Here is a 17001-nt window from a genome sequence, read left to right on the forward strand (position 1 = left end):
TATTATTACATTATTTAGTGCTTTATTGAGAGTTTAAGGAATCATTTTGACAGTAAAAGAAACTTTAAGCATATCCTTTTCAAGAAGAAGTCTTTTATTGCTTTTTGGTCCCTGATTTTTTTTTTTTTTTTGGATTAATTCTTTATGCTCTTGAGGTTAGCAATTGCAGCAAATCTAACTTGGTCAGTATTCTACAATTTTCCTTTTTTCATCACTTGAAAACAACTTATACTTTCTTTTCACTCCTATCATTTCGGTTTTCTAAGGAATCACAATTTTAAGAAAGAGAGCTACCAAAGAACAGTACTAATCCGGATAACAGAGCGAAATGGTTTTTAACTTGAATGATCTTTAAAGATGAAATTGTAATGTTCATCTTAACATTTCAAACCTGTGAATTTCACCCCTTTACTCTTCTTCCAAGAAAGTGCGCGAAACGACTGTCCTTTGGTTAATCTTCCTGGAAAGCCTATTCGTGGAACGCATTTCTCCCTTTTTTCCACTGCCTCCTCAACTCTTGAAGACAATTCCTCTGTTTCTGAGTTGAAGAAAATTTTTTTGTTTTCTGCTTTAAAGATCATTGGGCTTTGAATCCGAAAATGATAGCATAACCGGAATTCGAGACAATAGAGGTTTTTGTTGGTCTGATCTCGTGTGTGTCATAGGTCATAGTCAAAACGACCTTTGCTAACTAGAGTATCCATTGCAATCACAGTGATTTTTCATCCAGTATTTACTGCATATTCTTTTGGAAACGTACAATCTGTTTAAAATAGTACATTCTAAGTGAAAGTTGTTGCATAATGAAGCGAGCAAGACCGATAACAAGCTTTTTTCAACCAAAAAAAAAAAAAAAAAAAAATTAAAATGACGAAAAGGATTGCTCTAGAAAGAGAAAGTTAACGTCGTCTGAAGAAAACGAAGTACAGTCTGCAAAGCAACATCAGTCCCATCGGACCCTTCTGAAGGTAATTTTATTTTAATTCAAAAGAAAAACTGCAACTCTCGTTTTTAAACATGAATAAAATGTTTAAAAACGAGATGAATCTAGATTATTTCTATATTAAGCAGTCACACTGAAATGAACGGAACACGCTCATCAGATATTTGATTTCCCCTTGATTTGGAAAGACTGGTTTTGACAAGAGAATGCTAGAAAATTTCACTTTAAATTAAAGGAAAAAGAAAAAAAGTTGAATTTTCCACAACATTAAAAAAATAAAAAATTCCTTGCTTTTGTTTTGTTTGACACAAGTATCGGAATAGGGTCACCCCTTTCCAAAGTATGTAAGATACACCTCCCTCTCATTTCTTTAATACTAAAAAAATGTATATATATATATATGTAAAAGAAGAACCCCCCCCCCCCCCGAAAGTCGGGTCTAGCTACGCCCCTGACCTTCAGGGACCTAAGTGACTCTCTTCCTGCACGTCTCGCAGCAGTCCGCTCTGCAAAAGGTGGTTATTCTGGCTTTTGACAGATGGTCACATTAATGTGACTGGGCTATGTATGTATTTTTTTTTTATTGTTTTGTGTGAATTTGGAAGAATATGTTTTTTTTTTTAAAATCTTAAGCTTGAAAGAAGGATTTGATGACATTAGCAGAAGAATTAGAGCTTTCATATCTCCGCCTAATTTACGAATAATTAATTTTACTAACCTTATTTTACAGCAGCATGTAGTTGGAATGGACAGTATGCAAAATATTTTCTTGAATATATTACGGTAGAACGAAATAAAAAATGTTTAACGCTGAGAATTTTCATCGCCAAAATAGAGCGATTATAGTTTAGGGTTATAGTTTTAGTACTGTGCGAGTAAAGAACCCTTGGCGAGATTTCTAATGTCGGTTGTAAACCATTTTTATGTTTAATCATGTGTGGACACCATGTATCCGTGAGAATTTATTGATGATGCATGACATAATTAAATCATAATTCAGAAATTAGAAACATACGAAAAAAAAAATGACGCAGAATTTTCGCAATTTCTCAAATTGCGAACCAGATTCAGCAATTTGAGAAATAACTCAGCTGCAAATGTAAAACAATTAGCGCTAGCCAAACAAGACAAAGAAGTATCATCTTCCTCTTTTGATAACACTGGTAAACAAAGGTTTTGTTACATGAAATATTTATAGTGTTCTTATGACCACAATGAAAATGTAGTTCCATCAAGAATTGATAAATATCGAATTCAACGTCGGGGAAATGGCTGCTCACAACTAATTACGAAATTTGTATTAATTTCTAACGTTTAGTTATGATTCTTGAATTCTCATTTCTTTCTAAGTGGGCCAGAGTATCCTCAAGACTTTATAAATAATTTAAAAAGAATAAAACAAAAGTGATGCATACAAAGAAAAATTGCTAGGCTTATTAGCATTAACTACGCTACGGCATGCTTTTGTTTTACTTTTTCATCTGCCATTAGACGGTGCCTGCAGTGCCCCCTATAGTTTGTTGAAGTTGCAAATTCTGCATAGAAACAATTTGGCAAGATACTTAAATGTTTCTAGCACCAATATTTTAATGTTGGGTATTATGCTTTCATAATTGAATTAATTAATATGCAGCATATATTTTCAAATACTGACGTCCATTTACATTGTACAATAATGACATTTGCAGGGGAATTTTAAAACTTACTGAAAAGAAGAACTTTATACTTGCTTGTTTTGTATAGGTGTGTGATAATATTTTTGCCTGTCGTGTTTTATGACAATATTCTTGTTAAATGAATTCGGTTCAATTTGTGGTTCCACAACAGTTTGTTAAACATGTCTCCAAGCTTGAGAATGTCTCTTTAGCTTTATCATGGACACTTTGACACGACTACTTAATCAAAAATAGTGACATCACCCTGTGTTACTGATCTTTGAAATCACTCCCAGCCATAATTCCATGAAAACGTATTAACTCTGATATCTCTAACACCTCATATAAGCGATAGACTAAAACCACTAGACTTGGATTGTTTTTTTAGTCTTCTGGAGGTGACCTTCTTCTTAAATGATGCAAATATAATCACTCATTATGAACTAGACTAATAATTTGTAATATGTTAAAATGCGTCATCTGTGTATGAAAAAGAGTAAGGAGTAAAGTCTCCCATTTTAGTTAATAAATGCAATTAAATTTCTGTTTCGTATAGTTACTTCACTGGCAGATGAGGTGCATCGAATCGCTCAATTAGGTAGGGTAATTCTATCCACAGTAAGTTTTCAGTTTTAGTATTCCAAATTTCTTTTAAAGAACAAAAGTGCGCAGAGTTCGACCACCTAACCCATATCTAGAGATTTTTAGAGAAAACACAGTAAAAAAATTAGTGGTATGCTGCACCAAAAAGTTGTGCCAAATGCCTGGTTACAAACATGGAGTTTAGTAGTTTGGTGCAATTATTCAAGCAAGCAGTCTAAAACACAGTAGAATTAAACATCATCCTTTGAAGATAGATCATTTTCGTTATTTTTCGGTTCACAAATAACTTTTTTAGATTGATTTTTTTTTTCTTTTGGTAAAACTCAAACTATGTAGCAGAGACCGGGGTCGGTTGAAGCAACCTACGGTTGACACAATCTCAACATACGGAGGGTGCCGATAGTGTAGAAATTGCTAGAATAACAGAAGCAGCTTTTATGTCGGTACATAACCGTTGCTGTACGGCAGAGATGGGCAGATTCGTATTCGTAAATCCGAATCCGAATTTGATTCACAGCACCTTAACGTGTCAATCCGAATACGAATACATTCGTATTCACAAGTGTGAATTCGAATAGATTCATGTTTGCTAGTGTGAATCCGAATACGAAATTCGGATTCATACCTATGAATCCGAATCCGACTCTATTCGGATTCAGACCTATGAATCCAAATCATTTCTGATTCACATCTATGAATACGAATCCATTTGGATTCACACTTGGATTCACTGAAAAATTCAATTTAAAAGGCCAATATAAATAAATAAATGTTTCTTGATACCTCCTACAGTTCAAGTTTTGGATGTTAGCGAGTTTTTGGATGTATATTTATTGGCGTCAAACTATGTAATTGACCCGAAAACGAACTTCCTACTATTTGGAGCCACTAGTCGAATACTACTGGACCCAGGTTTTAGAAGTCAATAAAAAGTTAAAAATCATGATTTTATGGTCATGAACACTAAAAATTTTCGCTAATTTTTCGTACAGTCAAGTGCCCATACTTGGGAAAATTTTGAACTTTTACTTCTAGTAGCACATTAATCATACGTTTTCCATTCGAACGAAGTATTCTATTTTCAGGATGTGCCTTCTACGTCCCTTCATAAGAAGGTATAAGTGTGTAGATTTGTCCCTTTAAAAATAAAACAAAAAAAAAATGTTCATTTTCCCAAGTTAGGGACTTCCCTAGGGGGGTCGTGATAACGAATTCTTCCCTAGCAGATATAAGACTTGCTTTGAATTCTTCCACAAAATCAGTGGAGTGGTATCGCTGTAAATGGCGTATTAAATTCGAAGTATTCAAAATGTTCACCTGAACTTCTTTAGTTTTTGAGGGAACATTCGCATCACATTTTAAACATAAAGCTCGAATAGATTTATGAGAACCCCTCTCTAGGGAAATAGCATCGGCATTATCACTCACCGGCTTGAAAAAATCACCACTTAGTGCTGATCTAAGCGAAAATCGCAATTTTTGAAAAGGTTCGCATTCCGAATTCAAAGAATTGTCCTCGGAATAATAAGTAATCTTACTAAAAGAAACAAAAAAAATTCATATTGTGATTAAATAAATGTAATTGAAACCGAAGAAAAATATAAAAAAATCATAGTAGCAATTAACATTAAAAAAGAAAAACTTGCAAAGTATATATGTATGAAACGAGATTACCTTTCAATGAAATAAAAAATAATAAATTAAATTGGATACGTACCTATTAAGAGTTAAGCTTAGAGTGGTTCAAAAAATCGTTTTTTAGCTAGAGTCCAGGACACACCTTTTTTTTTTCAGACTTACTAATAGTATTATGCTGTAAAAGTTTTAGCTTCTTACTCAAATTTTAAAAGGGTGCTCAATTTAACATTAGTTGTAGCATGAAAAATGTCAGAAATTTGGAAACATTTAATTTCCCCAGCTGTGTTTTTGTAAATATTTTTTTTCTTTTGCAATGTATATGCATATTACTTTTGTATATTATAATTTGTAGCATTGTTATTTCAGTACAATGTAATTTTTAACACCCCTACCCATACTTAAGATGTTTGGGGAAGGGAGTTGAGCACTCTCTTTCAGTTGAAATAAGAAGTCAAAATTCTTCCGGTATATTACTATCCACAAGTCTAAAAATATTGAGGGGTGTCCTGTTAGCTATTAGAAACTTTTTAGCCTACTTTCCCAGTAAAAGTCAGTAAAAGAAGAAAAAAGCATGAAAGAAGGCTTAATGCATCTTTAAAATATCGCGGAAAACAAAAAAAAAAAGTCAAAAATAAATAAAATAATTAAATAAATATAGAAAAATTAAAAATTGGAAAGTAGGGTATTGAGATGGGGAAAAATGTCTGTCGGTCTGCCCCCCCCCCCCAATAACTTTTGAATAAATAGTCCGATTTGAAAAAACTTTTTTTTGTTCGAAAGATCTCGGCGAGGACATTCATCCCCATACTTCACTTTTTGATTTGAGCTATTTTTTGTTCAATTTTGAACAGTTCAAAAAACTTAACATTAGCGCCTACGAGGAAATTCAAGGCAATTCCGAACTGTGAGGCGAATTTGCTTCAAACGAACTGTAGGAAAAAGATTTTGATGAAAAACTTGTATATAAAATATCTTTTTGGTTTGAACAATTTTCCGTTCAATTTTGAACAATTCAAATCCCTTAACAATAGCGCCTACGGGGAAACTGAAAGTCAATGTAGATTCCGTACTTGAAAGCGGATTTACTTCAAATTTTGTTGGAAATAACTCTTGATGCCAAACTCCAGACTTCGACTCCGAGAATTTAGGGGCATTTGACTCCGACTCCGACTCCTGTGCCCGACAATTAATCGGACTCCGACTCCCCGACTTCGACTCTGACTCGTAGTTTTGGCAAAAATTTATACACGGAAGACAAGTGACTGACTCCGATTCTTAAATATTCGACTCTGACTCCTTTATCTCAAAATGAGATTGAGTCCGACTCCGCAGCTTTGGTTTTAACTGTGCAATAATTATTGTTGATATGACTTATTTTTATTTTTACGCTAAAGTTTCAATTTAGATCCTCAGTTTTTGGCGAATGAACTCGAAGTCATTTACGTTTCTACATAAAGATATGCGCAGACGATTTTTTTTTTCTTTTGACAAAGAAAATTATTTCTTTAAGTTGACATTTTATTGTTTTTTTTTTTGGTAAGTGCATTAATTCATTTAAAAAAAACGTTTTTGGCAACAGGGGAAAAAGAAACGATTTTTTTTCTTTTGATATGATGTATTTATTTTAATGAGCTTATTAATTTTAATTATTATTTTTTCGTTTTGAAAGCTGTTAAAGATTTTTTTAATGGAAAAAAGTGCATTAACTGCTTTGTTTAAAAGTTGCTGCTATTTTATTTTTTCGTTTTTTTTTTTTTTTTTTTTTAAAGATGAGTGAGGAATATTTTATTCCTAGAAATCAGCAGAAAGTATTTTAAAAATATGTCTGAAAAAATTTGCGATTTTAGCTATTTTTGAAAATATTGATCAGGTACTAGAAATTAGTATGGGTATACGGGAAAGTAGGCTCGTCTAGTTCTAGACAGAACTTCTTGTTTTACATGTATTTTTGACCCATCCTAGTTAAGCTATTTACTTATTCACTAAAAAATAAACATACAATCCTCCTCAACTTACAGTAAGTCAAAACAGGGAGAAAAAAAATATGCATGCGTTTTATAAGATAAGAATTCTAAAACACAGTTTTCTTTTCAATCCTTGATGAGTTTTATTGAAATATTTAAAATGCAAGAAGCATATGGTTTCCTTTTTCTTTCGTGCATTTTATTTCAGGTGGCATTTTTCCAAACAAAAAGAGGAAAATAATTCAATGTTCTACGTTATTTTTATTCTTTCTCAGTTTATGTACTTCCATATTATTTCCTTTTTTTCCTTAGAAAAAAGAAAGGTGTTATTTATATTGATTGTTAAAAAATTTCTGGGAAATACACCCATATGGATATGGGACTTTATATTGTAGCAAGATTTTATCAAGCTCAGATGTGTAATTTTTTACTGATTTCTGAATTACTCAAACTTTGATTTTATGAATTTTTAACCATATATAGGAAAACAATTATCTAATTTAACATCTAACTTGAGCATTTAAACTTGTTAGTATCAAATACTATATTTAAATAAATTAAAATTTTAAAAATTCTATTTAAGTCAGAAAAATCAGATTTAAATAAAAAAATCCGAGTTTATATATATATATATATATATATATATATATATATATATATATATATATATATATATATATATATATATATATATATATATATATATATATATATATATATATTTAAAAATCCTGATTTTTATCAACCCTGTTATGAAGTAAGATCCGACAATTTAAGCACTATTTTATAATCTGTTTAATAAAATATGTCGAATTTTTTGTTGTTCTTGAGTACTGATTAAAAATTTCCCAATTTATCTGTTGAAAATCACTGTATTCTGTCAGTGCATTATGTTTTTATACATCATTTATTAAAACTTTTTATACAGTTTAACCTCGAATTATTTGACAAAAATATCCAGCAGATTCCATCGTTATTTCCATTTAAAATTGCATTTGAGGAAAAATATCAGCAATTTGACGCTAAAAAACATTTATCGCCGCTTGAAATTTCATTACGTTTCATAACGAAACTACCGTTCTTGCCACTCTAATCTCTCTCAAACTGGTCTCCGTGCTTGGTCATGGCGGCCAAGGCCAATGGAAGCAGTATACGAGTCGTTCCTCTACCCTATTATAGAACTCTTTGGTACAAACAAGAAAGTTTTCGCAGTAGTCAACGGTTGCGATAGTTGAAAAGAAATGTGAAATACAAAATACAACCTAGCTTTCTTTTACGCATTTTCTGTTTTTTTTCGTGAGAAATTTGGTTAGTAGAACTATTAGTAAATAATTATCTTTGTGATCGATACTCGGAGATGGAGTGTTGAAATGTATGTTTGTATTATTGAATAAAAAACCGTTTTCTTCCATCATAATATATTTGTTCTTTTTTTTAAACGTAACGTTTCAGAGAGAATCTGCATTTTCAACGGTACAAGTATCTGTAACATCAACAAATTTTTACAATCAAATTTGGTCCTTTGTAACATCAATCACTGTATATTGATTACATTTTAAAGTTGTGAAATTGAGATAAATTATCTGTTATAAAATTATATAAACAAATCAAGCTTCAATTTACGTGACTTTGGTAGAATTCCACTTTTAAAATTTTTGGACCCATAACAATATCGTCACTTTTCTTCAGAAATTCACTAACACCGAAAACTCGACCTATAGCGAGGTACAGGACATTTATTTATTTATATTGGGCTTTTGAATTGAATTTTTCAGTGAATCCAAGTGTGAATCCAAATGGATTCGTATTCACAGATGTAAATCAGAAACGATTTGGATTCATAGGTCTGAATCTGAATAGATTCGGATTCGGATTCATAGGTATGAATCCGAATTTCGTATTCGGATTCACACTTGTGAATACGAATGTATTCGTATTCGGATTGACACGTTAAGGTACTGTGAATCAAATTCGGATTCGGATTTACGAATACAAATCTGCCCATCTCTGCTGTACGGTGCACTTAGAATGTGTCATCCAGAGTGTCAAATGAATTGTTTTTGCCTGAAAACGTAGGTATATAGTTTTGGTAGTGTTCTTTTGCATCTTCAACCATAACTTTTCTAATTCGACTACCACAGTTTTTTTCGCAAGAAATATGATTATTGGTGTTCACCTAAGGAAAATTCGCTTTCATGTAGTTTTTTTTCGATGGTATGGTGACGAATTTCTGAAAAGTACCAGGTACGACTGAGATAGGTTTCTCGCGAACAGTCCTTATTTTTATCGAATAATTAAGGACTGGAGCCTTTCACGTTATCATATATTTAGTTACTCTAACATGAAGTATAATTTACCTGATAATAACGGGTGACAAGAAACGTAGAATACAATAAATTTTGGGGGAATGAAAATGGGAAATCAGAGGGTGGGGAACTGAGTGGAAGGAAGGGGAGAGATTGGAAGGAAGAATTTTCAGTCGTGCCTAGGGGTGGGAGAGGAGACATTATCGTGCATCATTTGCTCAGCAAACCTCAATTAATGTCAGTGATTCTGTATAAAACGACATGTTGAAGTCGTGCAAATTTCAATGATTTCTATCGATAACCAAAACTAGGAAGTGTATGTGTTAAAAGTAATATTTGTTTAATACTGTTCTAAAGTATTCGTTTTTACCTGGCTCTGTTTTCAAACATAATGATCAAATCTTAATTTTTGGATTTCAGGATTCAGAAAAATCAGAATAAAACGAGAAATAGGGCGTATAATAGGGTATATCATGAATCTGTATACTTTATTTTAGATTCGGAAAATTCATTTTGTTAAATTTGAAAATTGTCCTCAGATTTTTACAACACATGATGATTAAACAACTTTTTTTTTACTTTTAAGTTTGTTGCTAGACCCTTAAAAGCACGCATGATTGAAATTTTACAAGAAAAAGAGTTAAAACAGTTACAGAACAATTAATTCGATAGTTCTCTTGAAATTAAAATTAAAAAAAAACTGTCAATTTTCAAAAGTTTAAATGCTTTTGAATATATGGTGTAAATATTTAATTCGGTACCAACCTATTCTGGGGGTGAGGTTTTCGTTTGTGTTGGGGCTTCTTTACAACTTTCTTGACAGCTTTCCTGATGTTTTGCTTCGTAACATCCATGGATAATCTTCGTCTAGTAGGAGGCAAAACTTGTGTGGAATTCAAGCCCATTTGGTCAGATTCTGGATTAGTTTCTTCAGGAATCTGAAGAAGTTGATTAGGCCTATAAAAAATTTAATGAAACCTTCAAGAGAAATTATGACAAGTACTTTTTTCTGTAGAACTAATGCCCACAGAAAAAAAAACTGAATCTATTTCATCATTTTATCAGCATAAATCACTAATCCTTACTTTACGGTAATATTTGAATATAATACAAGTACGGAGCAGATGATGAAACAATTGTATTATTTTACCTCAGTCAGCTACTTTTGAAAGCGCTATACTTAAAACATTTTCTGACAGCAGAAATGTTTAATGCCATTTATAGCCTAAAAGTTTACATTTAGTATAGCTGTTATTATTTCATATTCATACCTTAATTAAAGTGGTTAATAAATAAGTTTATAGAAAATAATTGAGCATTCCTTACTGCTCATAAAAATAATAAAGTAATGCCGAAATGAAATGAAATCTTAAACAATTTTGACACATAAATGATCTTTGAACAGTATGAAATGAAGTAGAACCGTACTCAACCACGGCCTCAAAAACTAGTTTAAGAGAGGCCCTGATTCAACCTGCTGATGCTCTATTACATCTGCTTTGTCCCATTAATGACCATACCGCTGTGAGTGAAAAGAGCTCCAAGTATCTTCATTAAACATTCTTTGATTAATTTGTTTTGAAAATTTTAACGGTATTCATGATCGACTAATGACCGACAAGGACATTGCACTGCAGTTTTCGAATGTGGTACGATATCCCATGGGTATCGTGATAGAATTTATTATTTATTTATTATTACATCGTGAGGCTTTAAAATTTTTCAAATTTGAAGACCTTCAGTAAAGAGAAAAAAGCTAATGCGTTTAAATGTGAAGGAAGCTTTAAATGAAAATTCATTAGTGTTCAATGAAAAAATAAAAATAAAAAATTATTAAATAAAAACAAAAAACCCGACTGCATAAAAACCAAAAAATCTAAAAAGAAAAATGTATAAGCCCAGTAGTTTAGAATGTTATTAAGTACTACTGGATAACTACACCATTGAAATAGTTTTATAACCGTACACAGATAACACAAATCATAAATTCAAAAGCAGAATAGAAGGATCAACAGTCGAGCCCCATTCCTTTCTGATTCAAGGAACCCCGTAAAATTTGAATGAGCCCCCACTGTTGATCCTTCTATTCTGCTCTTGAAATTATGATTTGTCTTATCTGCGTACGGTTATAAAACTATTTCAACGGTGTGGTTATTCAGTAGTACTTAATAATATTCTAAACTACTAGGTTTATATATTTTTCTTTTTAGTTTTTTTTTTTTTTTTGGTTTTTACGCAGTTGGTTTTTTTTTTTGTTTTTATTTAATAATTTTTTATTTGACATTTTTAGTAAATTTTCATTGACTTAGTTCTTATGATTATGATACGGTACATTTCGCAATCTTGTCATTTCATTGAGAGAGTTTGTTTGTATCGTGAGGTCTATTAAGTAATTTGCGGTGGTCTAAACTACTGATAATTAGTCCCTCTAGGGACTTAACTCCGCTTTAAGCTACATGTGCTTGACCTTCGGCAAAAATGCGCGAACTTAAGTCAACCACAGCACAGCTATATAAATAGCCTGTATAACTCATGATGATGCGAAATCGAAAACGTCCTGTCAATCAAATCTTTCTCGCAAAACTAAAAAAGCCTGTCGAGAAAGTACACGTCGTGATACTCAGTCCCTTGAATCAAGGCAAAAACAAATGCAATATGACAGAGATGAAAATCGAATTAGTAGACTTTTTTTCTTTTGGGTGCTAATTGCACAGGTTTATTTTGATGAGGACTACAATCTGAGTGTCTTGCCTTCGTTACGCATAATATACGTTTTAATACAGTACAGAATACAAATAAAGAACACATGAAAGAATTTACATTAGAAAGAGGGGAAAGTACATCCGGAGCGAGGGTGTCTTGATCCACCGCCTCAAGTGGGAGAAACAATCGCTTAAACCACTCGGCCACTGAGATCTCAATTAGTAGACTTAGTAAACAAAAAAAATCAGGCAGCGAAAACTACCTGCATTTGTTGCACGCAGGTAGCGTGCGACACAGTGTGCAACACCAAACGTGCCCAATCCCGAACTGACAAAATATGGCAACTGGTTGTTGATATGGTGAATTTTGATTACTGTCATGTGATTAATGACATTCCCAAGCTTAAGACAAATTGATTGACGTAAGAATTACCAAAATTGGCCAAGGCGTTTAGCCTGTAGAACGCTACATAGAAACGGACATACATAGACTGATAAACACATTACCCTCCTTTGCGTCGCGCAGTCGGGTAATAAATAGAATCTTTTTAAAAATAATGCTCCATATGTTTTGCAAAAATGATTGAAAATTGGAAGGAACGGCATTCTTAATTGGAATGAAAACTGAAGGAATATCAAATTATTGTTGCAAAAAATTTTTAGTTGCGGTTAGTTCCTACCCTATCCACATTATTTATAGACATAGGAAATACGTTTCGATACCAACCAACGTAAGATGTGAGTAGTTCAGTATACTTCAGGGCTGAGCACAATCGTCCTATCAGCAAATTTTATCAAACTTATTACGGTTACCATATAGTTCTTTGAAACATGTTTCACCTAAGCACAATGTTTTATGGTCATTTGTCAGTTGGGAATATTTTTTTGAAAAAAATCTGAAATAGTTTCATCTGAATCAGATATATGAAACCGCAAAACTTGAAGTGGAAATTTCTCATTTCGCACTCGTATGCAGATACAACTTTTGCGCTTAGCACGGCAGTATAGCAGTCTTAACACTCAGGTTTTTACTGTGTGATTTGATTACAACATCTACCTGTAAGTAGCATCTAATCCATACCCACACCAACATACAAAAATACATATTTATGTTATATGTAAGGTAGTTTAAATGTATAGTCCGACCGCGAACCAATGACCCTTTTCAATCATTTGAGAAAACGGGTCCTTTCCTTAAAAAAAGTAGAGAAGGAAGAAAAGACGCGTGCCATATTTTGAAGTTTAGCAACATTTTGGCGATATGGAAAAAAATATATATAACTAGTATATTTTCGATGTGATTATTTAGACCTGAAAGGTTAAAGTAGCAACAAAGAGAGACTGCATTGAGTTGGCAAAAGAGTAAAAATGACAAGCTGCGCATTCCCTATTGCAACCCTACTCTCGCCAATTTTCAATTGAAATTAATTATAGAAGGTATCCTTGACCAATGGCTGCTGAAAGAAGTAAAACCAAGACCCACCCACTTACGTAGGATGTGACCTGTCCAATGAGACCGCACAAAATTAAAATGTTTTACTTTTTTGGCTAATATCTTAAATTCCAAGGTGACATATTAAAGGTCTAGAACCAATGACGCCTTTGAAAATTCCATTCCAATTTTCCTCTCCATATTTCCCCTTCAGAAAAATGAACACTTCTGAAACTAGGCGGAGCGAAGTGTCAACTCTTCGCGGTCAGACTTTACATGCAATTCAGCACTTTAATATCGCTGTGGAAGTAAATGAAACTTACCCGACTGAGCTTGAGCCAGGAGGTTGTTTCGATATACCACCTTCGCTGAACGGCACGAACAGAGAAGGATTGGACACTTTCCAACTCCCACTCTCCAAACTCACAGCATCAAGATCTGCCCTGGACACACTGAAGGGCGCGTTGAGTTGTCCACCAACCAGGGTCCACAGAGAAGCGCCACGACCACCATAAGCGGCAGCAATTTTGTCTTCATCATCCTCTTCGCTGAATTCTGGAACTAACAGGGTCTGTTTTTCTTGAGGGATTCTGGAATGAACAATAATTGGATCAAGAACTGCAATGATGTTAGCGTCTAACCAGAGTTATATATAACTGACTGTGGTGTGAACGTGAACTGCTGTAAGATTAACAATGGGTTAATTCCTATTTGTCTCTCGGGTTTTGGATTCAAATGCGCATACAGATCTCACGCTTTGTCCATTGAGTGCAATGTTGAAGTGTTTAGAATTTAATACATATTTTTTACGACAATCTTGTTGGAATTGAGGGAGATGGATGTGTAGACATCTTTGCCAAATAAGCTCAAAATTTAAATCTAACTCACCTCATCATCGTTGAAGACGCAAGTGTAGTTGCCAGCCTTCAGGCACCAGAATACGCAAAATCCATCCTCCAAATTTTTGGAAATATTTAAACCTTATGACACTTCCCTTGACAAGACAACAACAACGAAAAACTTATCTCACCGGTCTGGTTTCGTAATCAAATGGTCATAAGCATTACACGCTTCGTCATTGAGTGCAATGCAGAAAAAAAAAAAAGGTGAAGCTCAATCATTTTCTTCATTGAAACTAATTTTGGTTAAATTATCCGCTGATTAAGTATGCTCAAACGGCTTAATGGAAAAAAAAATATATATATGAATTTTGCAATTTTACAAGACGAATGATTGATATTGCTTCAAGTACTACAGTTTGCCAAAAACAAATTCAATTATTGCCAGTGGATTCATCATCTAGCCAATGTATGCTCTGACATACAGGAGAGTCATCTAAGTCACTTCGAATCAGAGAACGTTATGCAACTTTTCTTGTGTGTAAGAATGTGGAAGTAATAGTACTGTAAAACGGGGAAACATTGCTCCTCTAGGATTAACATTGCTCAAAAAAGTGTAAAAGTTTTTTACTGATTTTCGAGGACTTGAAGTGGACAGTGAAGAAGTGGCTGACAATGCGGAATTTCTTTCAACTAGGTAGAAGATAACAGTAAACAGGTGCGTAAGTTGCCAATTCGAGACCGAAAATCAGTAAAAAAAACTTTTTTTAGAGCAATGTTATCCTTAGAGGAGCAATGTTCCCCCGTTTTACGGTATCCACTTATTCACAACACCGACTTCTATCCGTATCTTGAATGACAGGATGCATTGTGAGAATTTCTGCACTAAAAAGATGGCACAAATTTTCAATTAACAGATAGGAAAATTACTCATATGTAACACCAAGCAGTTAAAGAAGTTCTTATGAAAGTTGCACTATTTTTTTTTTAAATATTAGACAATGGAAAAAGTTTTCGGCGAGTTGCTCCAAAAGTATTTACTGATGGTCATTTTTGCTTGGCTGATCAAGCTTAGGAATACATCGAGTGCAACATATAAAATTCTGGTACATCATAATAGGATTATTACTTTAATACTTCTAAAAGATTAAAATGATTCTTTTGCAATGAATTATAAAACTACGAAGATCGTATCTATAAGAAGAATATTAAAATAGAAATTCGCTTTAATCCAACTTACTGCATCTTTGCCACGGAGCCCCGGTACGTCTTCTTCTTGTATCCTACAGATGCCTGCGTGTAAGGCAATTTCATGTCCATTGTATAGAAGTAGTTGTCCCTCACTAGTGGTGGAGGCTGCGTGTTTAAGACATCAACACCCAAATAAGACACCTGCCGGAGATTAGTGATATTAAATCTTAGAGTACAGTCAAACCTCGTTATCGTGATATCCGGGTTTTACGACACTCTGGATGTCACGTCACTTGTTTAAAGTATATATAAAATCTTTAAAGTATAGAAAAAAATGGACAGCGTTCTTTTACGTTCCAAAAATAGGGATAAACTGTCAGAATCTCTTTTTATATAAAAATCAACTTTTTACTAAGCACGATTGTTTAATTTGTTATTCAAGAAGTAAGCAACCTTTTTTGAAAAGATATAAAGAGAATATGAAAGTAAATAAAGAATGTTTTCCTTATGGTTTTAGCCTTGTCCGTCAATAATTTAAAATTACGTTCATTGAATATGATTAATATTACCAAGCTATTAATTAACTTATTAAATATTTAATTTTTATTGAAATATTATTTAAATAGATATTTTAAAACTATTCCGGTTAAGATGTCTTTCCGGCTATGACGACGCTTTGTAGACAGTTCCAAAAGTGGCGATGATAACAAGAATCGACTGTATTTGATTCATTTTCTTGATGATAGTTTTGTGTTAAAACTTCGCAATGGACGAAGTTGTCACAGGAATGTTTAAAAAACTCTATAGAAAGTTAATATCACATCATTTTGTCAAGAATAATTTCATGGGCAAAATTATTTGATGTTGCCCGCATGCTTTGAGAAAATACATTTACATGAACTCGCTTCACAAAAATTAATATGCATGCACGAAGAACCATGGTATCATTTTTCTATTTTTATTTGCTTGTTCCTTTATTTATGTTTCTAACTTCTATTTGTCATACAAATTTAAAATCACCAAGCTGAAATTATGTTTGGGAATTTGTAATATTGTAGTGTTATGTTTTGGTAAAACCTTTTACCTCAAAAGGTTTTACCAAAATATAAATATCCCCCCCCAAAACGGTTTTGAGGGGGTACATCCCCCTCAAAACCGTTAGAGTTAGGAAAGATTGTTTAACTTTTCTTATTCACCTTGTAACTGACTGCCATAAAATAACATTTAGCAAAATATATGCTGCATAGAAATAAGGACCGAACACACACAGAAATGAAGAACACGTAAGCTCAACAGGTGGTAATCTTTAAAGGTCAATGAAATTAAGGCAGCACGTAACATTAAGGAGTTATCATGAAGTAACACATAATATTGCAAAGATATCCATAAAATAACAGAATACAGTAAGGGGCTTTCATAAAGCAACGCAGAACAATAGGAAATTTACTTAAAAGAATTCAAATCAGTTTTCGTAAAAAGGAGTTTTTAAAATGCATATTAATGAATACTTAAAAAAAAAAGAAACTCTGTTGTGAACCTCCCACTAATTTCTTTAACGATAATTAAAATATCAATGTTTTTTAATGCCTCAAAAGAGTGGCTGCGTTACTTATGTACACACGTTAGAACAATATTTCCTCTAAAATAAATACTAAAATACTATACCCCTTAAAATATAGTTTTTAGATATTTTCTTACTCATCTAAACATTTAACATACATAGGAGAA

General features: G+C 32.9%; 1 protein-coding gene across 4 annotated transcripts in view; it reads right to left on the minus strand.

Annotated features, from left to right (window-relative positions):
* LOC129234614 (bestrophin-2-like) overlaps positions 1 to 17001 on the minus strand; it is a 77322-nt gene that overhangs the window by 4119 nt on the left and 56202 nt on the right. For 3 of the 4 annotated variants that reach the window (XM_054868643.1, XM_054868645.1, XM_054868644.1), the window contains 3 exons: positions 15323 to 15474; positions 13567 to 13833; positions 9875 to 10066 (listed from right to left, as the gene is read on the minus strand). In XM_054868643.1, coding sequence (XP_054724618.1) covers positions 9875 to 10066; positions 13567 to 13833; positions 15323 to 15474 — 611 coding nt within the window. Of the gene's footprint in view, positions 1 to 9874; positions 10067 to 13566; positions 13834 to 15322; positions 15475 to 17001 lie in introns of those variants that run through there. The other variant, XM_054868646.1, reaches the window with a different exon arrangement.

Source organism: Uloborus diversus, chromosome 1 (genome assembly GCF_026930045.1).
Source record: "Uloborus diversus isolate 005 chromosome 1, Udiv.v.3.1, whole genome shotgun sequence".
In the NCBI taxonomy this organism is placed as follows: Eukaryota; Metazoa; Arthropoda; class Arachnida; order Araneae; family Uloboridae; genus Uloborus; species Uloborus diversus.